Below are 25,666 nucleotides of genomic sequence, written 5' to 3'. Positions count from 1 at the left end.
TAATACAGTAATTTTTAATTATAAAGCACTACTGGCTGGGCATCTTATTATTGTATATGGGCTCTTCCAGAAAAAAATTGATATAGGGGGTGGACGCCAGGAATTTTCAGATAAAAAAAGCACTCGGAAATCCAGTCAATTATTCAAAATGCTTCGGAAATTCCACTCAATTTTTTATTTGAACCGGCTTGCAAATTTCACATAATTTGTCAAAATTTTGAAAAAAAGTATCTGAAATTCCAGATTTTTCTGCCAAAAAATTGATTTTGTATTGGAAATCTTCAATAGATGTATTGGCGAATGCAACAGTCTTTTAAATAACTAATTACTCCACATACATTACTTTCCCTCAGCCAATAAAAACATGATAAATTATCTTGTCTCTAGGTAACTGTTGTGGAGTAATTAGTTATTCAAAAGACCGTAGCCTAAGCCAAAACAGCTATTGCTTTTGTATTGGAAATCCAGGAATTTCAAAAAAACATTTTGCCTCAGAATTTTGCTGTCGTCCACCCCCCTGTAATGGACTTTAACTGGAATTGAGCCCAAGAACAAATTTTAGCTGTTGGTTGTTTGCATGACATTGTTCTCCCAAGAAATGAAATTCCAGAAGGGGGCTATAATTTTTTTGCAATTTTGTAAGAAGTTTGATTTGAGTTGTTTTTTTTCAAGGGGTTGGATGTTCAAGCATTGTCCACCATATGAAATGATAAACAACAGAAAGTGGCAGTATCCTATTCATAGATATGCCATTTCGCTAGCATCGAAGAAGTAAAAAAAGATTTGTGGTGCCAAAGATATTTATTGAATAAGAAATGCATGCATCAAAGAGGGTGAAATATTGACAACAAGTATTGAGAAGGCGAAATCTTTACTTCAGAAGAATTATTATCCACCTTTGTTTTCCGTATCTTTACTTCAGAAGAATCATTATATATCTTCGTTTTACGTACCGATCATTCCTAAAACCTTGGAAATAATTTTAAACCCTATTCCGAGCAAGGAGATAAGAAGAATAAAGTAACAGATCAGTTTGAAAGGACACTGAGATGCTTTTAAAATTGCATTGGTGAGATTTATAAGCACCTTAAATAAACTTAACCATCATTTAAGGCAACTTTTCAGAAATCGATAGAAAGTGGAGCACCAAATTATTCGTTCCCGCTGTCAAGCATGTTATGTTGGAAAAATCTCCTGTAATCAATTGCATTTTTAAGAACACAAGAGATCAAACATTCCAGTGGAAATGCACTTACAATTGATGAAGTACAAATTTTTGCAAAACGAACAAATCAGAGTAACATTTATGGCCCTAGAGGCACTTTATATAAAAGTCATTGAACTTTCAATTAACATTTAAGACTTGTCATTAGTCATTAATGTTATTGTTTTTATAGCATTTTTACTGTTTTTAACTTATCATTTTGTCTCATTTATACCTGATGACGATGTTAAGACATCAAAATATATTATTGTCATAATCTCATGGTTGATTGAAATTCGATTGACGTTTTTGCTTAGGTTAATTTGTAATTTCCCGCGAACTTGTAATTTCCCTCCTAGCTTTTGTAATTTCCCTTCTAGATTTTGTAATTTCCCGCAAAAGTGAAATTTTCATCGTTTGGAAATTCATCACCTTTTTCGACTTTCTTACTAACTTCAAAGGCTTAAAGTAAATGGAATACTATCCAATTAAAACTCGATTCGCGTTTCTATGACTTTTTTGAGACCTCTTTTTAAATTTTCAGATTGATTTCCAGTGTTAAATTGACGTCTTTCAAAATTGTTAGAATTTCAATCCAAACCATGAGATTAACCAGGAATCCCATGCTTGTTTTCGTGAAATTCTGGATAAATTACCCTCGGTCAAATTTCGAAATGTTTTAAATTTCCCTCGTTGCACTCGGGAAATTTCAAAAAATTTCAAAATTGACCTCGGGAAATTTATCCCGAATTTCCCTTATAACCATGAGATTACTAGTACAAATTAAATTTTAATCAAAGCACCAAAATTTCTTCAAAGGTTCACAATATTTTTTACCAAAGAGATTGAAATGATATAAATAAGCTTGTTTAATTCCAAATGTTTGAAGAAATTTTTAGAAGTTCCAATTGTTATTTTGAAATATTCAAGGGGGTAAGATAGACATTTTGACAACCACTGCTTTTTTGCTTTAATTTAGAATCTTCGTTATCTTTCTAGCAAACATAAATTTTGCTTTTTTACCAATTTCATTTTGCTTCTGAATTGGAAGTTTTCTTCTTCACTTTCTTTGAAGTGTTGGTGCAGGTATTTGAGATTGAGTTGTTGTCATATGTCTATGTGTCTGAAAGAAATTTACCATGTTGTCTCCTCCAAAATTCTTTTGTCTTTTCATTTCTAAATTGACTTGATTATAAAAAACACAACTTTTTTCCAAGAAAACTTTCAATATTTGGGTCGAACTTATTTTTTATTTTGAAAGCTAATTGAAGGGAGTCTGCATATCAATGATTTTTCCAATGACCTTTTCAAGTTTCATTATATTGAATAAATATTCTCTTTTAAAAGATGGAACAATCAGAATCAGCATCAGCATTTCATAATGTAGACCTTGGTGACCCAGTATCAGATGAAGAAACCAGTATGTCTTTTTTTTTAGCTGTACTTCTCCATGAGCTTTAGTTATTATTGAAGCAATATAGATTCGTCTTTGAATTTCCAAATAAAGATTAGCTGAATATAAAGGCGAAAACAAAACATACATTTGAAGACCTTTGTCATTTTAGATCCAATCATTAAGAAAGCGATGAATAATATTGCAATGTCCAGTGAAGCGATTTCATTATACAAGTCTGCTGTCAAGGTAAAGTTATAATGTCTTAATCTTTTTTTATGTGAGCATTTTAAGCGTTATATCTAAAATCATTGCTATTTAAATGGTTATTTTTAACGGTTACTTAAGTCTAAATATTTTTCACACAATATTATAGGAACTAGAAGATGCGAAGATACTTGCTCCTAGAAAACCAATGACTAAACTTGAACAGGACTTTTTGACATTGGCCAGCTATGACATCTGCTCTGGTACTTTCTTTTCTTTGGCTGTTAAGCTTGCTAGTGGGAAAACCTGTGTTTACTATTTTGAATCCGGAAATTTTCATGGTTTTATGGATGACGTGGGCTTGATAAAACTGCAAAAAATCTTCGGGGAGATCCACATACCGATATGCTGCTATTCAGCCCAAGATATAATATTGAAGCGCAAAAGAAACATGAGTATGTTCCAAAACAAAAGATCAAAAGGTATAGTTTAAGCCTCGTATGTTATCAAGTAGATAGCTGAGTATTTTAGTCCTTAATCCTGCTTAATCTTGTTGTTTTTCAAATTAAGCCTATTGGTTATTGCTTCTCCAATCTGAATTATCAAATACTATCAACTAGAATTTCTTAGTTTATCAAGTCCTGAATCATTAGCCCGCGGTTGATAGTTGATATTAAAGCTATTCTTTTTACTTTACCCATTTAGACATTGACGTAAACATCTCACTTGATACTTGACATGACATTACTGATAACAAACAGGACATGACGAGAGTGGAAAATGTATGTACAACCTATGACGCTTCTTAATTACATTTGCACTGATAAACTAACTTCGTTTTGAACTTGTTTTTCCTTTACGATTATCTTAAGATCATCCCAGGTATGATGCGTTCAAAAGAAAAGTCTACGATGATAAAGATTCAATTGACCAATGTCTGAAAGTTTTGGCTGACAGCCTCTGGCAACAAGATGGCATCAAGATGCTTGGAGTCTTTGCTCTTTGCCTGAGAAAAGAACAGAAATGGAGAGACGTTCGTGATGAAAAAGATCGAAGTTCACAGAGGTTTCTTACGATGAGGATTATTATGTTGAAAACAAAACACTTTTTGAATACTTTTTCGTCAATGTTTACCTGATGAGTGTGAAAGATATTATTGTTAACTTACCCCTTATATTTCATATTTGATTAATTGTACTATAAGCCTTTGTTTGCAAGTGCGATATTCTCTATTTCATTGATAATCATTGATAATCATTAACAGGGATACAAGATTATATGTTCCATTAAGCTAATCACACGATTCATAATATTCGTTGCATCTACGCTTTGTTTAGGTATTGCTTCAGCTTCCCGAAAGAACATCAATCTGAACTTGAGTCCTCATTGACAGACTTTAGACCTTCCTTCAACCATAAACTGATATGGAATGACATTGAGACTCCAAGCATCAGTCAACAATTTGCTGTCGTGAACTCTCTGCCCAACTTCCATTATTATTCTTGGGATGGGAAACCTGTCAAAGTGGTTCGATATCAGGATCGCTTACCATCTGCATCCAAACCAAAATCACCAAGAAATATAATTATCAAGGCGTTTGAAAATGCAGACTGCGCTGGTTATGTCATTTCGTCAACATTATCACATATCACTGGTCACCCCACTGATTTACCGCATGTTATCTCTCAAACAAGCAAGAGAAGAAAGGTTTTTAATTCAGAATTAGTTTTTTACTGATTTCTCATATTGATTTTTGCTGTAGTTATGTAACAACTGATTTAAAAGAATGATCCTTATTTTAATAATAATAATAATAATCGCACATTTTGGAGTACACTTGGCGATGAATCAAGAGTAACGAGGAGAATTTCTTCAGGTTCGTTAATTTGTGTGCGAGTTTATTGATATCTCTAACCATCAATTTCATTTAGGTAACCAAATCTTTCCTGGAGAATAATGAAAACTCACGAGAAGGATCCACTCGACAAGTAATGATTTTAATTTTCCTAAATCAGACTCTCGCTGTAAAATGCTTCTGTTTCGAAGCTAACTATGTTTGCGCTAGAAAAAGTCGATCATTTACAAGATTGATAAAGCACTTTTTTCATTAATTTTTTAGGAAGCACATTCAAGTCATGCTCATTTAGAGAATTCTTCAGTTGATTCCTCCGATCAAATGGAAGTACGTCATTTTAATTCTTTTGATGTTTTGGGGAGTTGCGTTGGATTGTTGAGTTTGTCGGTTCACTTAAGTTTAACGCTATGTTTTAATTGAAAATCATTTGTTACTCTCAGAGCCAAACGTTTGAAGATGGATGGAATGAAAATGAAGATACTGAAATAGCACATACACCTACCAAAGAAGAAAATTTTGTATGATCTTTTGTTTTACCGAAGTTATGAGTAATAATGTCCTTTTTAGCATTACTTAGTTCAAATTTTTCAATTCTGTTCGTTAAGGAAAATGTAATCTCTTCATCACAATTTTTTAATTGTCTTACTTTGTTTTTAGCTCCAGCTCGAACAAGCATCACCCCGTGTAACTTCTCTCTTCAAATTTTATTGCTCGGAATTGATTAATCGTGGATCCATTTTCTGGAGAGTTCTTACAGATCGTCAGCAAGTTGTTTGCATGAACGCTTTTCATGAAAAAACCGGAAACTTCTTGGTAAAAATGTCTTCTTTTGAATTTCTGTCGCTTTTTGTGATATTTATTCATGAAAAGTTTGATATGTGGAATCTTCACTTATTAGTTATGTCTATTTTTCGATGCCAGATTTACTACGCAGCAATCTGGTAAACCTGGAATACAAGCCTTTTGAACCGACTTGTTGACAAAACCTTTCGCAATGCCCTTTTAGCCATAACACCAAAGAAGATTTTTCCGTATTCACATCGAGTAGAGATATAAGTCGAAACTGGTCAAGTGTGAATCTTGTTCTTCCGGTATGTAAACACCTTCTGCCGCTGTCCATCGTTTAGGACTTTTTCTTTCCAAGTCATGTGCAAAAGAAGGAAGAGTTTGTTTAAGAAGGCGGGGGTAATGTTTGTAGTTATTTGTATAATCACTTTGTCTCTTTCTAGCCCAAAGAATTTGTTCACGTCACCTTTACAAATTTCGACGACGGGTCACTGCACATGTCATGCACCTGTCAAACATCTACGCTGACAACAGGTTTTTCTGTTGGCAAGAAGTCTACTTCAAAAGTCTGCCTCCATAAAAGACTTATCAAAAGTATAAACAACTCCGATGACAAAATCATTGACGATGCAATAGTGGCAGAAGGCAAAACTCGAGTCGAAGATAAAGTTGTTATGCTGCGTAGTAAATCTGGCATCGAAAAATACTCCGTTGTAGGTTCTGATGGTTCGGTGTCCTTCGTTCACGTAACTGCTAATCTTGGTCGTCTGATGGTCAGTTGTCAATCAGGATCGTGTAACTTTGGCCAAGGTGGTAAAAGTCGGAAGCTTTCGTCTCTTTCATCTCCCGAATGCGGATGTGTTCATTTAAAGGAATTCAGACGCTTTCGAGAGATTCCTGCTGATGAACCAGACGATGAATTAAAAGACTTCACAGAATTTGTTATCCCGACAGAAAAAGTGAGTAGTTCAATACACAGGTTGCAAAAAATAAATTTTGAAGTCAAATCACGCTTTTACTCGAAACTTTTATGAACTTTACTACATGACCTTTATTTCTGATTGGTTTGAATTTAATGAGACTAATAAAGTTATCAGGGGTTATCAGGCCGTGGCAAATTGATTTTGTTTTTCAGTAACCTGAAAAGAGTTGAACGTTTTCATTGGGATAATGGGCTACTAAGGTTGATTGTTTTTCATATTATTTTTTCAATAAATTTCTTGTTTCTTATCATAAAGTTGGAAGAAGTATTCGATGTCGAAAGTGGTTTATGGACCTTCCACAAAAATTCGCCGAGCAAAATAAATGTCAGCTCTGACAGCACGTGTGAAACATTGAAAAAGAATTTCAAAGCAAGAATAATTCCTGAAACTGGCTCCTTGTATCAGTCCAACTCAGAAAAGTGTTCGTGTGGGGTAGGTAATAGTTTTTAAGCGTATATGCTTCTTGTATGATTGCCATTTAGCGTGTAGAAACACTTAGATCGCTGAATTTTCTGGTTCTCGTTATGAAATCAATTTCAAATCATTGCTCATAGAATTATTGGCAAAAGAAGAAGCGTACTTCCACGTTATACTCGATGATGAGTGCATGTGACATCGAGGTCATCGAAAAATACTGCGTTTGTGGTAAACGAGAAGAATGGGATGGTGCTGAGCACTCTATATATCGGTCAACGCGTTCCACGTGTGCTGGGTATGAGCTAGGTATGAACTTTTTGGTTAAAGGCGTCATTAAACGGTCTTGTACTAATGTGCTTAATTGTGATGTATTAAACACGATTTTATAGAAGATGTATCTTTCATTATCGGTTTTATGGTTCCCTAAATGTTTACTCCCTTTTCTTTAGGTTGGCAGTTCGTAAACACTGTGCTTGATAGTGGAACATTCAGTGGTTTTATTTCAAAAATGACATACAATTACGAGCTTTCATCCTCTCCACGTCCGTTCATGTCGCTTCAAACGTTCATCAAGTGGTTTTTTGGATGGGCTTCTGCAATGAACATTGATTTTCGGATGGGTTGTAAAGGCTGCGGTGAGAATCCCAAGGTAAAGATCCAAAACTATCTGTTTTTTGTAGTTTAGATACGCTGCACAAATAATATAACCAAAAGTGTTGCCCTCAAAATTATGTGGAAATTTACTGTAACCTAACTTCTGATTCACAATTTCTTTATTTCTTAGGTATTGGCATGTGACGGAACCAAAATTGGTACTAACTTTAAAAACGTGTTTGTCACTCCGATTGAGAAGCCAAGTTATGACCATCCCACGGAGACTCTTGGTACTATGGATCGCTGCCCGTTGAAAAACCAGTTAGCAAGAACAGCATTTGCCGAATTAGTTGATCAGGATACGACTGAGCACTTGGAGGCCATCCCTGACGAGTTAAAACCTTTTGCTTCTCAAAGAAATGAAACAGATGTTGACCATCTTAAAAAGGCTTACTCCAATGTTTACAAACAACTGTCAAGAACGTCTTCCGTCGACACAATTATACCTTTTGAGATTGTCGAGTTTTGTCTGCAAGCCTCAGAGTTTGCACTTCTTGGGCTTTCATCGTTATCGAAAGTGCATGAGCTCATTTCGTTGTTTACTTCATATAACATGGAGATTGCTACTTTAATCAGGAGCTCCTTGACCGTCCACAAGTCTCCCACAAGAGATATTTTTGACATGATACGTTACTGCTGCAACAAATGTAAAGAAGTTCACGCACATGACGTAAAACCTGAAGGTGCAAATCCTATTTCTGGTACATACAACCCTCCACGCGATGGTAGGGCTTACTATTTTAGCAACCATGGACAACAGATCCGGAAAATAAGATCTTTCCCAATTGATAAGCGGAATCAGGCATCAAAACCATCAACTGAATGCAGTAAGAAATTTCCTGTTGTCAGCAAAACTGGCACAAGCTATCTGTTTGCCTGGTTCTGCCCCTTACATGGCCATTGCTATGGTTACCACGTTATCCCCTTCTCTGAAGGCCGCAAAGACCCATTTTCTTCTCTTTATATGTTTTGTGAACTTCCGCCAGATGTTGTTTTGTATGACTTTGGATGTCAACTGGACGAGTACTGTCGCAATCGTGAATCTGGCTTCTTTTGTTGCACTCGTTTTTTCCATGACATTTTTCACGGTTATAATCACGTTTGCGGTTCCACCTTTCGATGTGACCGTTTGAATGGATTCCACGTAATGAACACGTCAATCTGTGAACAATTCAACTCCTTTTTACAATGCATCAAACGCTCCGCCAAACTCATGTCGCAAACTCATTTTAATTTTTATTTGCAGTTTTTTATTCATGTTTGGAACATGAAAAAGCAAACCTCGTTTGAAGCAAAAATTAACATTGCTGATTGTTGTGAAGAATAAACACATTGATTATGAACTTTCATTTTAACATTGAATTGAACCATCTGGTATGATAAATGTACTTACACGTTCTGTTTCTTAAGAACGCGAGGCTTCGCTGGCCAAATTATTAAGAGCAAGTTAAAAGAATATTTTGAATACGATTTTTGAAGGCTATATAAACTTTACTTAAACTTTATTTTTGCTATAATAATTTAACTTAATTTATAGAAGTGTATTTCTCAGGTCTATTGACCTCTATGAAACAATCTTACAGTACATCTTTACAATTTATAGATTATAGAGTTTTTACAGTTAGGGTAGGCACACACTGGGCCTCTAACCCGCTCTTCTTATAATCATGTTGTTTCCGTCGTAAATTTCTTTAAATAGAGTTTAGTCCTAGGACTTACCTCTCACTTTCCATATATATGACTCTTGTCTTTTTATTTCGCTGTTTTTTCTTTTGCTTTATGATGCCATTGTTTTATTATCTCGCGTTCTTTCCTTGAAAAATCGTCTGATACTCTGAAATCATCTTTATCTAGTTTGTGGGCTGTTGCAAGGATTCTAATCCTTTCCTCTTCACTCTCGAGACTAACTTTTAATGGTCTCCATCGTTCATTTGTATACATTTCATCTTTACGAGCACCTATGCGTTTTACCTTGATTATCGTCACATCGAAACCCATTTGTTGTTTCAGCATTCTTTCTATAAAATCTTTGTCGTCAACTCGTTGCTCTTCTTCGTTTTCGTTCTTGTTTTCACCTAAATCATGCATCATGATATTGCACTTGGTTGATTTGAGCCAACGCTCCTCTTCGTTCACTGATTTGATGAAACTTTTTATGGTCACCTCTTCTTTTTGTAGATCTTCTTTGGTGACTTCTGCATATGATTGTTTTTTTGTTTCTGTATTGTCGAGCTGTGTTCAGATCGTTTGTTGTTCCGTTCTTTGTTGACGTCTTTTTTATTCATTAGCTTATCGACTTTTCTTTCTAGAGAGGTTATTCTCTCGTGGAAACCTAATTTCAATCCATGATGTTCATCTTTATCTGCTTTTTTCGTTGTAATGTTACTACGAACCTTTTATCTGCTTGTTTTAATCCTCTCAAGTAAGAGTGGCTTTATTGTAACACAATTTCCACATTCGAGGCGCCGGCTTTTATATTGCAGACAAAGCTGAATCTGATAGGCCGGTAGCTCAGAGCAAGCATAATGGACAAGTCTATCACATCTCCTACATTGTAAGGTGTCGTTATCTGCTATGATGGTGTTTGTTAAACAGTTATTGGGTGTGCAATATCCATATAATTTTATTGAATTTCCTTGTTAGAATTTTCGTTGATTTCCGCCATATTATTGCATTTGCAGGATCGTGGCAGCACGATTTGACACCGTAGGAAAACTCTTTTAAGGAGAGAGATTCATCAAAAGCATTTTCATTCGTTACATTTTAAACTTCGTTGATTTCTAATACGCTATTATATTTTTCGTTTTGAAACTTACTTGTAACCTTTGAGAACAGCTATTGGAAGCATTACTTGAACTTACTTAAATTTATTTTGTAAACAATAGTATTTTTCTAATTGCTTAGAAAATGAAATAAAACCATATCGGATTCGAGATAATCCTTGGAATCACGTTGTTATAGATTTGTAAACCAATTGTACATTTGTTTTTCTGTCTGTCCTGGGATTAAATAGACATGCAAATTTATTTTGAACTCCTGCTGTTCTTAAAAACTTCAAAGCGTTATTTTACAGGTCAGATATTTGGAAATTTTGTTTTGAGGACTGAATTCGATGAAATAAGACATTATAAGATTGTACTCTAATACTAGACAGCTATAAATACAAATTGGAAGAAAGAAAGCCGTAAAGATGAAAATTTTGTTTTGATGAGGACTGAATTCGATGAAATAAGACATTATAAGATTTTACTCTATATACTCGACGGCTATAAATACAAATTCGAGGAAAGAAAGCCGTAAAGATGAAAATTTTGTTTTGAGGACTGAATTCGATGAAATAAGACATAATAAGATTGTACTCTAATACTAGACAGCTATAATAACAAATTCGAGGAAAGAAAGCCGTAAAGATGAAAATTTTGTTTTGAGGACTGAATTCGATGAAATAAGTCATTATAAGATTGTACTCTATATACTCGACGGCTATAATAACAAATTCGAGGATAGAAAGCCGTAAAGATGAAAATTTTGTTTTGAGGACTTAATTCGATGAAATAAGACATTATAAGATTGTACTCTATATACTCGACGGCTATAATAACAAATTCGAGGAAAGAAAGCCGTAAAGATGAAAATTTTGTTTTGAGGACTGAATTCGATGAAATAAGACATTATAAGATTGTACTCTAATACTAGACAGCTATAATAACAAATTCGAGGAAAGAAAGCCGTAAAGATGAAAATTTTGTTTTGAGGACTGAATTCGATGAAACAAGACTTTATAAGATTGTACTCTATATACTAGACAGCTATAAATACAAATTTGAGGAAAGAAAGCCGTAAAGATGAAAATTTTGTTTTGAGGACTGAATTCGATGAAATAAGACATTATAAGATTGTACTCTAATACTAGACAGCTATAAATACAAATTCGAGGAAAGAAAGCCGTAAAGATGAAAATTTTGTTTTGAGGACTGAATTCGATGAAATAAGACATTATAAGATTGTACTCTAATACTAGACAGCTATAATAACAAATTCGAGGAAAGAAAGCCGTAAAGATGAAAATTTTGTTTTGAGGACTGAATTCGATGAAATAAGACATTATAAGATTGTACTCTAATACTAGACAGCTATAATAACAAATTCGAGAAAGAAAGCCGTAAAGATGAAAATTTTGTTTTGAGGACTGAATTCGATGAAATAAGACATTATAAGATTGTACTCTATATACTAGACAGCTATAAATACAAATTCGAGGAAAGAAAGCCGTAAAGATGAAAATTTTGTTTTGAGGACTGAATTCGATGAAATAAGACATTATAAGATTGTACTCTAATACTAGACAGCTATAATAACAAATTCGAGGAAAGAAAGCCGTAAAGATGAAAATTTTGTTTTGAGGACTGAATTCGATGAAATAAGACATTATAAGATTGTACTCTAATACTAGACAGCTATAATAACAAATTCGAGAAAAGAAAGCCGTAAAGATGAAAATTTTGTTTTGAGGACTGAATTCGATGAAATAAGACATTATAAGATTGTACTCTATATACTAGACAGCTATAATAATAACAAATTCGAGGAAAGAAAGCCGTAAAGATGAAAATTTTGTTTTGAGGACTGAATTCGATGAAATAAGACATTATAAGATTGTACTCTAATACTAGACAGCTATAATACAAATTTCGAGGAAAGAAAGCCGTAAAGATGAAAATTTTGTTTTGAGGACTGAATTCGATGAAACAAGACATTATAAGATTGTACTCTATATACTAGACGGCTATAATAACAAATTCGAGGAAAGAAAGCCGTAAAGATGAAAATTTTGTTTTGAGGAATGAATTCGATGAAACAAGGCATTATAAGATTGTACTCTAATACTAGACGAAAACGCTATAATAACTATTTATCGAATTTGAGGAAAGAAAGAAAACCACTTCTAGTTCTTATAACATTTGTGAATTGGAAATGTCTAGGCTCAATCGCACAGCAGGCTCAACTGATACTGCTTACTTTTTGAAAAAAAAAATTAATCGAAACAAAATTTTTAAGAATGAAAACTCTCAAACCTTTTCTCCATAAAAATTATTTTTCTGGTTTTGGAAATTATAGAAACGAGTTATGGTTTTCATAAATGATTACGTCGAAGGTAGTACCTCAACACACATCATAAATGATTACGTCGAAGGTACTACCTCAACACATATCATAAATGATTACGTCGAAGATACTACCTCAACACACATCATAAATGATTAAGTCGAAGGTACTACCTCAACACACATCATAAATGATTACGTCGAAGGTACTACCTCAACACATATCATAAAATGATTACGTCGAAGGTACGACCTCAACACATACATAAATGATTACGTCGAAGTACTAACCTCAACACATATCATAAATGAATTACGTCGAAAGGGACTACCTTCACATACTCAACACACATCATAAATGATTAAGTCGAAGATACTACCTCAACACACATCATAAATGATTACGTCGAAGGTACTACCTCAACACATATCATAAAATGATTACGTCGAAGGTACTACCTCAACACATATCATAAAATGATTACGTCGAAGGTACTACCTCAACACATATCATAAAATGATTACGTCGAAGGTACTACCTCAACACATATCATAAAATGATTACGTCGAAGGTACTACCTCAACACATATCATAAATGATTACGTCGAAGGTACTACCTCAACACATATCATAAATGATTACGTCGAAGGTACTACCTCAACACATATCATAAATGATTACGTCGAAGGTACTACCTCAACACATACCATAAATGATTACGTCGAAAGTACTACCTCAACACATATCATAAATGATTACGTCGAAGGTACTACCTCAACACATATCATAAATGATTACGTCGAAGGTACTACCTCAACACATATCATAAATGATTACGTCGAAGGTACTACCTCAACACATATCATAAATGATTACGTCGAAGGTACTACCTCAACACATATCATAAATGATTACGTCGAAGGTACTACCTCAACACATATCATAAATGATTACGTCGAAGGTACTACCTCAACACATATCATAAATAAGTTAATCGATTAAATGTAGGGAGTCTGGGGAGGGTAAATACATCGATGGGGGTGGAGAAATGAACTAGAGATTCGTAACTCTTTTCTTATTAAATTTTTTTAAAATACAATATAATCAAGAAGTCAATGGGAGATAAAGGGATAAAAACACTAGATAATATAAATATATCACTAAAAATATTTTGACAAAGAAAATATCCAAATTAATTTTATTACTTAATAAAATGAGACAGATTATAAACAAAATGTTACGTACTGATTTTTTAAACATGATTTTTTAAGTCGATACTTATACGCCTGTCAAAGTATGATTGTTTTGCCTACTTTTGCGTTTACAAATTTGGTATACTCTGACATATGAAGGACTTTACTTTCTATATAAAGGGTGTCCGGGAAAAAAGCATCGAGTCGAAGCACAACTATGAGTAAAATATCTTTATTGTGTATATTCACAAGGTTTTATTTTGAGTTCAATTTCTTTTTCCTTTGATTATTCATAGACGTTGATTTGTACAACAAGGGAATATTGAATAGGGCTATTGATTAACATGTTAAAACTAAATTTTGTTAGAAGCTTGTATGGTTCATATAAAATATATATTCATAAAATATTTGTCGTCGTGGAAAATCTTTATTTCGCGGAAATCTTCCCAATGTTAATGGGTAAAAATGAAAATATTCCATCACAAACAATGCGTACTACAATCTATTAGTTTAATTTATCAACAACAGATATCGCAGTTCAACCCAAGAATGTTCAAGTTTGTGTTTTCTCTCAAAATCATAGCTTTAAGCTAACATTAAATACTCGAACGGTCAAATTAATGATATTACATCCACTGTTGCCATTAAGATTGTTTCGAATTAAAAAACTCCAGAATTCTAGGTTTTGAAGCTTTTCGAGCATTGAATCCCTAAGAAAGAACGAGAATAGAATTAATTAATGCTAGATTTTGCGGAGAAGAAAAAGCCAAAAAGCACCCTTCACAAACCTTCTCACCTCTAAATGAGCTGAACTTGAAAATATACTGGGTACTAAGGTATATCCATATTCATCGAGTGCCAAGGAAGCAATTATCTATGTTAAAAACAAAGATGGACCCTAGCCTCCTGATAAAATCCTGAGGAAATTCGCATTTTTTCGTCGATAGCGTAATAAGGGCCGGCGTAAAACCCACGTTACCTTGAATCAAATCGAGTAATTTCAGATTTTGACAGTAATTGTTGACTATATGTTACAAAGGATGTTTCAATATATTATAATGATATTAGCAGATGACCTTGGTAATGGGACGGGATCTCTTAATATAATTAATACAAGCACACTGACCTTCACCAGGCACCTCAACAACCAAACAACCAGCTAACGACCACATATACAGTTTGTTAGTACCAGCACATAAAGCCAACCGGATTTCTTTCGGATCCCAGGAGAAGGGCTGAAAAAATGAAAATACAACTGGTTGTTTTTAATTAGCAAACACCTGTAGAAAGAAAATATCCAAATTAATTTTCTATTACCGAATTATATTGTTGTTTAGAATCTTTTAGCACGATGTCCTTAAAATTAGGATATTATATGAAAATAGAGAAAATAATGCCAATAGAGTCCCAAATAATTCAACTTACACAATTTTTGATAGAACTGCATATAAATCGATTATTATCGGTCGGCTCTGTCGAACAGAAATTTGCATAACTTCAACTTGTTCGGGCTGATGATTCGTTTTGTTTCTTAAAAACTTTTTTCCAATAATGCACTAAAAATAGAGGATTAAAAATTAAAGATTTCATCACAGGTTTTGCAGTCACTTAAATTGTTGAGAAAATCTTTTCCAATTTTTTCATTACGAAAAGTTCACTTCAAATGGTCCAAATAGGAATAATTATCATATTTATAGAATATTTTAAGATGAAGAGAAACGTAGCACAAAAAAAATCCACTAAATTAAAAAAATTTGAATCATTCCAATTCAATAATCAAATCTCGTCAATACGAACAAAAGTAGAATCGAAACCCTAAAAAGGTCTTCCAAGTTCAAAAATCTAGGTATTGGTCAGAAACCCTCATTATCATTAAAATGAAACAGTTTATCTTCAACGGAGCAGAAACAAAATTATAAAAGTACATGATAAATTTCCTCGAAGCATATAAATTTTAAGCTTGGATTTCAAAAAGTACTATGTTCGTTATGGTACTTGTCATTATGGTCTAAAAAAATATTTAGGAACATTTAGGCCTGAAAATTTCGAAGAAAACGAGAAACTATTGTTCCCTATGAACTGAATCAGATTAACTACCTCAATTTATCGCCAATTAGCAATTTGATTGGCTAAAAACGCGCCAAAACTTTCTTAAAGGCTCGAAAAATATGACGAAAATCTAAACTCGAAAAATATATCATGTACCATAACTATTACTATTTGTATATGTAATCACATGATAACGAGTGCAATTCGAATATAATTGCACGAGTGATTTTTTTGTTATTAATTTACCGAGTCCGAAGGACGAGGAAAATTCGAAACAAAAAATCACGAGTGCAATTTTCGAATTGTACGAGTTATTATGTGATTACGAGCTAATCGCACAATGGCTTTCACTACTTTTTCCCAGTTAGGAAAGTAAATTACAGAAATTACACTGAGAGTTTTATATTTTTCTCTTCTCTTTATGTCTTTCTTTTATTGTTGTTTATTGATTTTCTTTCTCACAAAATAAATTTCGAGTGCAATTAAAACGTTCGATGCAAAAAAATGTAAGAAAAAACATTAAAATCAATTTTGTAAATATTGGCGCCTCATTGAAGAGTGTGATTAACGATTAATTGCTCTCTACAGGATGCAATTAACGATTAATTGCTCTCTTTGAAGGCGCGCCAAAGAAGAAAAAATAACTCATCGTGCGATTAGAAACATTAATTGTTCATCTTTTATAAATCTGCATTGTTTCTAATAATACCAGTTTCGATGAAACAGCAGGGTTCTCGAAAAAGTAGTAACATTTTCTCAAGAAAATTTTCGAGTTATGCAGGAATGATGAATTACTACTTATAGCCTAAAGAAGGAATCAGGAAAATGCATATCTAATATCAAATTTTGTAATAAAGCATCCGTTTTGTTTTCGAAGCCAGAAACTTGTGCGGTGGCCTTAGGTCTGCTGTATACAGACAGCTGTCAGCATAACAGTCAACTCTTGACTTGAAGGTTGTGTTCATTGTAAAGCCGAATTTCATTTTTAAGATGCTTTGTACTAGCACGCCAAACGCATAAACATCAGTCGAATAACTAGCACAAGACCCGTTGAATAGTTCGGGAGCCAAATGATTTGAACCCTGAAACTTCTTTAAGACTTCTTGTACATTGTTTTTGGTGGAATACACCCTGCATGAAAACGTAAACCCAACAATTCTAGGGGAACCATCTCTAACAATAACGTTGTCATTAATAAGATGGTTATGAATGACCCCTTTATCAAACAAAAAATTTAGTCCATCAGCGACTCCCTCGATGATGGATTTGAAATTTGAGATAGAACTTATGGAAATAGATTTTTGTGACATTTCAAAGACTCATGCCATACTCAAATTTCATGACATGAGCAAATATCCCGTTTGTGGGGACCAAACCAACTGTCGAAACCAAATTTGCGTGGCTTCCAACAAACTTTAGGAGACGATGTTCGTGACTTAGGACGGCTAAGCTCTGAAGACCGAAACTCTCTGGCTTATGTGTTTTCAGTACAACAGATTCTCCGTTGGAGAGGGTGACTTTTTTGGCAAAGCAAAACAGACCAGGAATCAACATCTTTCCTTCCAACCCTTCAAAAGTGGAGGGGTCGAGCAAATCGGAATCTTCTTGTTGTAATATGGCATCACCAGCATGGAAAGTATTAGAAAAAAGTGAGGCGTCTACCATTAAAGTAGAGCGCCTTTCACCTAGCTGTTCTATTATCTTCAAACGGGTGAAGGCAGCGTTTCGAAGGGTTAGAGATGCATTTTTCTCTTTCAGTTGCTCAATTGTATCCGCTTGCTGTCCATTTATTCTTTTTAGTCGTTCTATCCGCCTGACTTTGGTGTCTATTGGCGCTTCTTCCTTCAATGTGAATTTGAATCTTTTTCGAGTCCCAGTCTTAAAAAATTTCAAAAAGGAATTAAGTTTGAGATACTGTTCGGATTGTATTGCAAACCTTGCACTCTTGATTTTTGTTTTTAGTGGGTTTTGAGCATGAGTTTTTATGAGGATAATTGGTATTAAAAAGAAAGAAAGGAAATCATAATAATTTGAGTAAAAACCTCTGTCTTTTCTATTTCTTCACTTGAATCTTCTGCGTATATTTCACTTGCATTATCGTCACTTATTTGGTGCTCAGTCGTCTTAAAAGGATGGAAAAGATAAAAGATCAATCTTTTATGAATATCATTCATATGTACTGTATACTACTCTGCTGTCTTTATTACTGTAGAATACCTTTTGAAAGTCATCAAAATGAAAAAAAATTTGCTTCTATATGATAGCCCTGGCCGAGCTAACAAGAGCTTCAAGAATACTGAAAACCTTTGTTTCTTCGTTTTCTTTGTCTATTGAATCTTCTGCGTCAGTCGCACTTGTGTTATCCTCACTTATTTGGTGGTCAGTCGACTTAAAAGGACAAAGAAGATTTTCCAAGCTGAAGTATTACTTTTTAAGGTGAATTTTATGGCAGTAAAATGTTGTAGATGTGAAAATTTTCTATTAAATTCTTTCAAATTGATTAAAAATTATTTATCTTTTTAAGACTTTTAATTGAAAAATTGCAAATGAATGGGTGAGAATAAAAGTATTCTTGAATGAACATTGTTCCTGAGTACCTTCTGGTTTGCATCTTTAGTTAAATCAAGTTTATCCACTTCTAAAGTTAAAGTAACCTATAATAAAGAATATTAAAAAATTCACTTAGCTCGGTCGTTACTTGACCTCGGGCAATATTTCTCAGTACAGCCCTCACTAACCGGTCATTATTGTATTTGTTAACCATTCCCTTCAGCTTCTATTGATTTTTTAGCGCTTTATTCAGAAAAATAGCGAAATAAAGCGAAAAGAACCAATTGCATTGCGCAAAAAGCCGTGTAGCCCGTTTCGAAAAAGTAACAATGTAGCTATCAACCTTTAGCGATGTGGTCAACTTTTTAGGAGACTGGTAATAAATTTAAAAGGAAAATTTTTTTCAACGACGGTATCGGAAACACGAGATTTTAATTTGTTGAAATCGTAATGTTTTTTTTGTTTGTTGCAGAAATAAAAATTATGAACTTTTTAAGCAATTTCTGACAAACTTAGGCAACTTGAAGAATAACAATTTAGTAGGATTTTTAACCTTGAATCGATTTGATAAATCTTCTCCAAGTGCTTTTAAAGCAATATCGACGTTAGAGCTTTCATCAATGAGTGTTTTAAATTTTTTCTAATTAAAAAAAAAACAAGACCTAATTAAAGAAAGCGAATAGACTTTTTAAGAAAACAGGTAAGCAAGTCATCGGAAAACGATGGCCCAAAAAAATTCCTTCATTATTATTTAAGAGATGTTGTATTGCAAATTAATAAACACTGACGAAGCACTCACAATTAACATTTTCCCAACTTTTTAAAAATTCCGAAAATGATTTGCACGTTTAAAACTTACCAGTTGTTTGATTTTGATATTGCCAAGTTTCTTTCTACGTTGGGCATACACTTTACCTAATATTTTTGGCTTGATCGTCGGATAAATTTGGTTAAACCATATTGCTAAATTGGAAAAGAATACCTTCTGAGTAGGCTTTTAAAGTAAATCGGGTACATTACAAGGTGTAGCTTAACTTTTCTAAAGGGAACGGGAAATTACTTTTTAAAGGAATGGCAAAGGAATTGTGAACCCTTCTTTCAATAGGCAAATAGTTCTACACCATTTTGTTGTGTTGAGGTAAACAAGTTTTTGCATTTTTTGAATAACATTCTCCGTCGGTGTTTTGTTTTGTATAAGTGGTGATTGTATATAAATAACACTCTTCCGGAACATGTTGAATTGTATTATACACATCCTTGGACAGTAAAAGAATATGAAAGTGAACTAGAAAAGTTTGAGTTTGGTTCCCTGCTAATTTTTTTATCTCCTATTTTTTGAACAGGATTGCAAATGATAGACAATTTTACAGTAGATACTTTTCACTACCAAATGATATTGACCGAACCTTTCACAAATTTAAACATCAAATTTTGCTTGATATTTTGCATTTTACCCAACATTAAATCACACCATCTCTAAGGACTGATTTTACTTTCTTGTACGTCCATTTTAGTTTTACTTTCAATAGAATCGTACGTAATGCATTTACTAGATGACAGCTCTTTGTCATATAAATGAAAGATTGAACAAAGAATAATATACAAAGATTAAGTCTTATCCAAAAAATTAAGACAGGGGATTAACCATTATTAACATATCAATTTGAACAGGGCTTCATAATGCTAAGGTTTTGAAACAGGTTGCATTTATGAATGCAACATAATGACTTGTAATGATGACAATTAATACTCTGGGGAAAAACAAATGAAAGTATATTATTTTCAGAGATAAGAAAACGAAAGATAGGAAGGGTGTTATCATAAATTCTGGGTAACAACTATTTCCTCCGAACCTAAACATTTCTGGCCATTCTGGGTCATTAATTGAAAAATGTATAAGCAAAACAGACTTAAACTTACAAACTCCACAAATTTTAATTTCACTACCTAGTAAAATATCACACATATAAACCAATACACTTATCATTATTTAAGAATAATCAACTCTAAACAATCCACTGCAAGAGTCAAAATATCGCCCTAAAACATATGTAGCTTCAGTTCACAAAAATCTTTAAATGTAAATAAGAGACATAATCGCCGAAATTAATCTGCATGCCATTTGAGTCTGAGGTTAAACTGAGAATGAAATCCATTAAAGTGTAAATAAAACACATCCTGAATTTGCAAAGAATCATCATATAAAATAAAGCTTGTTTGAATTCTTGGAATATTGTTTCAAAGCAAGTTACTGTAAGAGCTTCTTTCCCAAGAATGGGAGTGACAGTTATGTTATATATAACTCTCAACTTAATATAAAAAATTCAAACCTTCAAATAATTCTTCTTTTGTCTTGTTGTTATCTAAATTCAACTTATTGATCGCTGCCATTAGTCTTCTGTGCACCAAAATTTTTTGAAAATGACCAAAATCGAATATATATAGCTATTTTAAATGGGTGGATGGATGGCTACCAAATTAATCAATTTTTAACTGAAAAAAAGCATGTAAAATTGAAATAGTCAGCATTTATTCTCTATACCAGGCATTTACTATCCAATATAATCGATAATCAGCTGTGAGTGAAAAATAATTGATAAGCAATCGATGGAATATCCAATATAATTGAATCTTGTGCATCAATCAGTGATCGATTATTTCTGAGCTATTTATTATCTATCGATTACCTATTAATCATTTACACATACATAATATATCGATACACAATCAATGAGAAAATTAATAGATAAGTAGTCGATAAACAATCAAGCTTTGAAAAAATCTTGAGTATTGATTACCTATTGATTATATTGGATAGACATCTAATCCATTGATTACTTATTGTTCACAGTCGATTATTGATTATATCAATTAATTACGCCTGGTATATACCTTTCTAGTATCCTAATAAATAGACCTTTTGCTAATCAGGATATAATTTTTAAATACTGTAATTTTGGTCTAATGTCACATAGAATGCAACCCCCCTGGCTCTTAGGGGGGGGCTAGAACCTAAAGTTCTGGCTGGGGGCTCTTTTTCCCTAAGATCAGGGGGGGCTACTTACTCAGGGGGGGGGGCTAACCTAACAACTTTTTCCAAGAACTAAGAAATTTTTGTTTGTACAATTTGGTATTTTGTTTGTGTAATAATGAAGTCGTACTATTGTACGTACGTACGTTTGTTGATTAGAATTTCAAAAGAAGACATTATACATTTGGTATCTCTTTCTCTTGTGTGGACATGCAAAATGAAGACCTTGCACTGTTTGAAATTTTTAAGCATAAATTAAAAATGTTTTTTGTGTTTTGGTAGGGGGGCTGTCCTTTTCGAATTTTGGTGGGGGCTAAATCTCAGGGGGGGGGGCTTCAACCCCTCTGCACTCTATGTGTCACCATCCCTCATCTAATTTTGACACCCTTTAGAGCTGAAAAAAATGACAGGTTGAAACTACTTTTCTTTGCTTCAGAGAGGAAATTTCCTTTTTCAACAAGTGATTCCAACTTTCATGTTTTTCCCTTCTCTAACTAACTGCAACATGGGTGTTGTCTAAGCCCAAAATTGTCGATTTTGGTAGGATATTATGGTGTACTAAGTGAGCACATTTTTCAATTTTTCACTTAAAATTTTAGGTTTTTAAAAATTCCGGAAGCAAAAAAATTAAAAACATTTTTTTCAAAAGTCAAAAAAAAAATCACAAAATTTTTTCTTCAATCAAGGCATGAAAGACATTTTAACAAACTTGGAAAATGATTGAGATATTTAACTCTTGAACGGTCGTTAATAATACGTACCCAGTAAAATGGTATCAAAAATGAGGAATTCAGTGAAAAAATTGCCAAATTTGGCATTTTTGGGGGTGGTATACACCAATTTTGAGGAGAAAATCAGTTAGTTGGAATAACTGCAAGGGTGGTGGTGTCTGTAGAAAATGTCCAAAATTGCAGTTACTCCACATAGTGTCAAGGAGTAACTGCAAGACCCCCCTGTCTCTAAAGAAGGGTGTCGAAATTAGATGGATGTCAATATTAGACCAACGCACGGTAAGTATATGCTTATAAACTATTCTAATATTTTTCTGACTTGTATGACTTGGGATATATAAGGTGAGAAAAAACACCCAAAAATAACACCTTCGCTGCACAAAACCATGTTTTTCGTATGCTTCCAGTGAAAAACATGGTTCCAATTGTCGAATGCGATCGAATCTCAGTCGAACAGCTGATACGGTACAAGAGTGAATAAAATCAAATACAATTGAATCAATCGAATGTAATCGAACATAATTGTTACAATCAAACGGCAAATTCTTAGTAATATTCAATTGCATTTGACAATCGAATTGCAATTATTCAATTGCATTCAATTGATTCGGCGTTCGATTCATTCGATTGACACCCCCTATTTTTAGAAATACAGTTGACGCTTTCTATTTAGACGTTCTACTATTCAATAGGCTCCCTTTATTCGATGAAATTTAAAGTCCCCATCAACAAGAAACTCTTATAAACGACGCTCCCTTATTCGATAAGCTCCCTTATTCGATGAAAATCCAATTCCCCTTGAAGATCGAATTAGAGAGCGTCAACTGTAATGAATACCGTGAAGTTGGGTAACTTGCATAGGCCATAGCCCTCAAATGAATGACCTGGCTGGTCCTTAAAATACAAACTTAAATCAAAACAAAATAAAAATGGTAGAGTAGAACTGCGAGCAAAGCTGCGTAGTTCATTTGTTTTGAAATTTTGCTGCTTTGCTTGGTCAGTCATTTGAGGGGTATGCAAGTTAGCCTCCACTGATGCAAGTTACCCAACTTAAATCACGGTAAATGAATAATAATGTAAGTAATGAAATTTTCCCACTATCCACTATCAAATAATATTTTTTGTATTCAAAGATTGTTGTTCTCCCAAATGACTGAACGACTGTTGTACTAACTTTTCATATTCCATGTTAGTATCAAAATATTTGGTATCTTTCATTTAAATGCTTTCAAAACACAAAAAGTAGGTAGGCAAACAACAAAAGTTCAGTCCACAGTCCAGTGCTGCACACCACACACCCCCGTGGATGGCCTCTGCCAGAGCTCTATACAGTACCCCTGGCCCCTTATTCAGAAAATAAATTGATTATCAAAGATTTTGACTTTGATTAAAACTATATGTTCAAGTGACAAACGAAATCAGAGCAGAGCATTTGATTGAAAAAGCAGCAGTCCAGCAGTACAGTATGGCAACAAGCTGGCGCCATTTTGATTCAATCTTCGCGCGCTTTGTTATGATACGCTATACAAATGCAAGCGCTCACTTTAACTCATTGACCATATATGGAAAATACTCTATTTTTAGCACTTGCAGGATTATTTAGTTAAACGCCGTCCCTACTTGCATCCTTCCCTTCGATTTTGTGTTGTTTTGATTTTCTCTACCAAGTTCGTCTATAAATCTGCAGGGATTTTCCGCAAAATTCACCGACCCTTCTCCAAGGTCGGTAAGGGCAAAGATAAAATCAAGAAAAGCGCCAAATTGATATCGTCCGTAAACACAGACTCTATCCGCCGTGAAACATATTACGTTTTATAATATACAAATTATGTTATATCATAATAATATATTATACGGACGATAGCATCGTCTAGCAAGCTAGACGACTAATTCAGACATATTAGAAATAAAGCAAAAAAGTAAATTTTAGTCGTCTAGAAACCTTTGTGCACTAACTCCTAACAAAAAAAAAGTGTCAATATCGCAATTAAATTTTTTTCCCGCTCAAAAAAAATTCTTGAAAATAAAATGTGTGTGGATTTGTGTCTTAAAAACGTTTCATTTGAGTTGATTTTATTTTGAGAGTTTGTTGTTGCTTGATAAATTGTTTTCTCGCTACGCAAGTTTCTGCGTAGCTAGGCCCGGTATCTATAAGGCTGGAACACCGGATTCTTCCAGTCGTTTATACAAACTAAATCCCGTATCATTATTTGTGTTTATTATTAGTATTACATGCATTATAAACGACTCCAGTCTAGCATTGTATGTTCCGGATAAATATATAATGCTCCCTGATCTTTATAATGCTCCGTAAAAAGAAATAATATGGCGGTAAATCATACAGCGGTAAATGTTATATGCATTTTCATATTCCATTACCTTAAAGGATTAAAGCCCCGGGGGGGGGGGGGTACTTACGCAAAAATGGATGATGGATATGTGCGGACGGTAAGGGTCGGTATTTTCAACTTTCAAAGTCTCCACGGGAATAAGGCGGGTTCGTGGAGGTCAAAATTCTTGCAACGTTACAAATCATTTTCAGAAGCTCCTTTTGGGCTCAAACGAAGCGTATAACTATTTAAAATAAGATTCAGTCTAGGCAGATGTTTTTTCATTTTGAAATTTTGCGTAATTCGCAAAAATCCTCAATTTTGCGCTATTTTGATGACGTCATAAAAATTGAAATTCAAATAACTTTTGATAGAATCATCAAAATAATTTCAAACTTTCACCAAAGATGCATTTCAATGCAAATTTTCAAAAAAATTTCAAAAATTTTCAAAATCTTGATGACGTCAGCATTTTTTGAGGATTTTACTTTTTTGCCTTAAAAGTGACGACGTCATCAAATTTCATAATTTTTTTTATTTAATTCTGAAAACATTAATGATATGCATCTTTGGTCAAAATTTGAAATTATTTTGATAATTGTATCAAAAGTTATTGGGATTTCAATTTTTATGACGTCATCAAAATAGCGCAAAATTGAGGATTTTTGCGAATTACGCAAAATTTGAAAAGTGAAAAAACATCTGCCTAGACTGAATCCTATTCTACTTAGTCATACGCTTTGTTTGAGCCCAAAATGAGCTTCTGAAAATGATTTGTAACGTTGCTTAATCCCCTGGAGGTCTCTCTAAGGGTCGGAAAAAATCAGAAAGCTTTTAAATTAGTCTCTCTAAGGGTCGGAAAATTCAGGACTTTTAGGAAATTTTTTGATTGCCAGAGAAAAAATTGTAAAAAAGTCTCTCTAAGGGTATGACTTTTTTTCAAAAATCGAAAAAAACAATTTCAAAAAAGTCTCTCTAAGGGTCACCTTTTCGGCAAAAATCAGTCTCTCTAAGGGTCGGTTTTCGGAGGTCCCGTCCGCACATACCGCTCATTCGCCAACCCTAGTACCCCCCCCGGGCCTTAAAGGAAGAAATTTTGGCGGGAATTTAATTTGGCGGATGGTCGAGGATATTTTTGGCCAAAATCGTTATAAAATAAGCAAAAAACCTGTTTTAA

The 25,666-nt window shown here is 33.7% G+C and overlaps 2 protein-coding genes across 4 annotated transcripts; one reads left to right on the top strand and one right to left on the bottom strand.

Annotated features, from left to right (window-relative positions):
• The first annotated feature begins 2,427 nt into the window (after positions 1–2,427).
• Positions 2,428–10,446, top strand: LOC136813513 (uncharacterized). Its single transcript, XM_067070031.1, has 14 exons — positions 2,428–2,624; positions 2,770–2,846; positions 2,974–3,286; positions 3,510–3,586; positions 4,142–4,511; positions 4,736–4,792; positions 4,924–4,986; positions 5,100–5,177; positions 5,317–5,472; positions 5,889–6,404; positions 6,684–6,860; positions 6,983–7,151; positions 7,295–7,494; positions 7,630–10,446. Coding segments are annotated over exons 4-14 (2,985 nt in total). The 5' UTR covers positions 2,428–2,624; positions 2,770–2,846; positions 2,974–3,286; positions 3,510–3,584; the 3' UTR covers positions 8,827–10,446.
• Positions 10,447–13,659: 3,213 nt separating this feature from the next.
• Positions 13,660–20,886, bottom strand: LOC136813512 (uncharacterized). Of its 3 annotated transcripts, XM_067070029.1 has the most exons (9): positions 20,728–20,886; positions 19,257–19,360; positions 18,951–19,037; positions 18,445–18,501; positions 18,152–18,235; positions 17,890–17,970; positions 15,224–15,354; positions 14,925–15,033; positions 13,660–14,508 (listed from the first exon to the last, which is right to left on the bottom strand). In XM_067070029.1, the coding sequence occupies exons 1-8, from the start codon at positions 20,786–20,788 to the stop codon at positions 14,958–14,960; spliced, it is 681 nt and encodes a 226-aa protein (XP_066926130.1). In that variant the 5' UTR covers positions 20,789–20,886; the 3' UTR covers positions 13,660–14,508; positions 14,925–14,957. The 3 variants fall into 3 exon arrangements, with proteins under 3 accessions (XP_066926130.1, XP_066926128.1, XP_066926129.1); XM_067070027.1 differs by lacking the exons at positions 13,660–14,508; positions 14,925–15,033; positions 15,224–15,354 and adding an exon at positions 16,600–17,725; XM_067070028.1 differs by lacking the exons at positions 13,660–14,508; positions 14,925–15,033; positions 15,224–15,354; positions 18,951–19,037 and adding an exon at positions 16,600–17,725.
• Between the last annotated feature and the right edge of the window lie 4,780 nt (positions 20,887–25,666).

Source organism: Clytia hemisphaerica, unplaced genomic scaffold, assembly GCF_902728285.1.
Source record: "Clytia hemisphaerica strain Z4C2 unplaced genomic scaffold, Clytia hemisphaerica genome assembly, whole genome shotgun sequence".
NCBI classification, from domain to species: Eukaryota; Metazoa; Cnidaria; class Hydrozoa; order Leptothecata; family Clytiidae; genus Clytia; species Clytia hemisphaerica.
The sequence above is the reverse complement of the archived record's forward strand: the minus strand, read 5'-3'. Positions and strand labels throughout refer to the sequence as shown.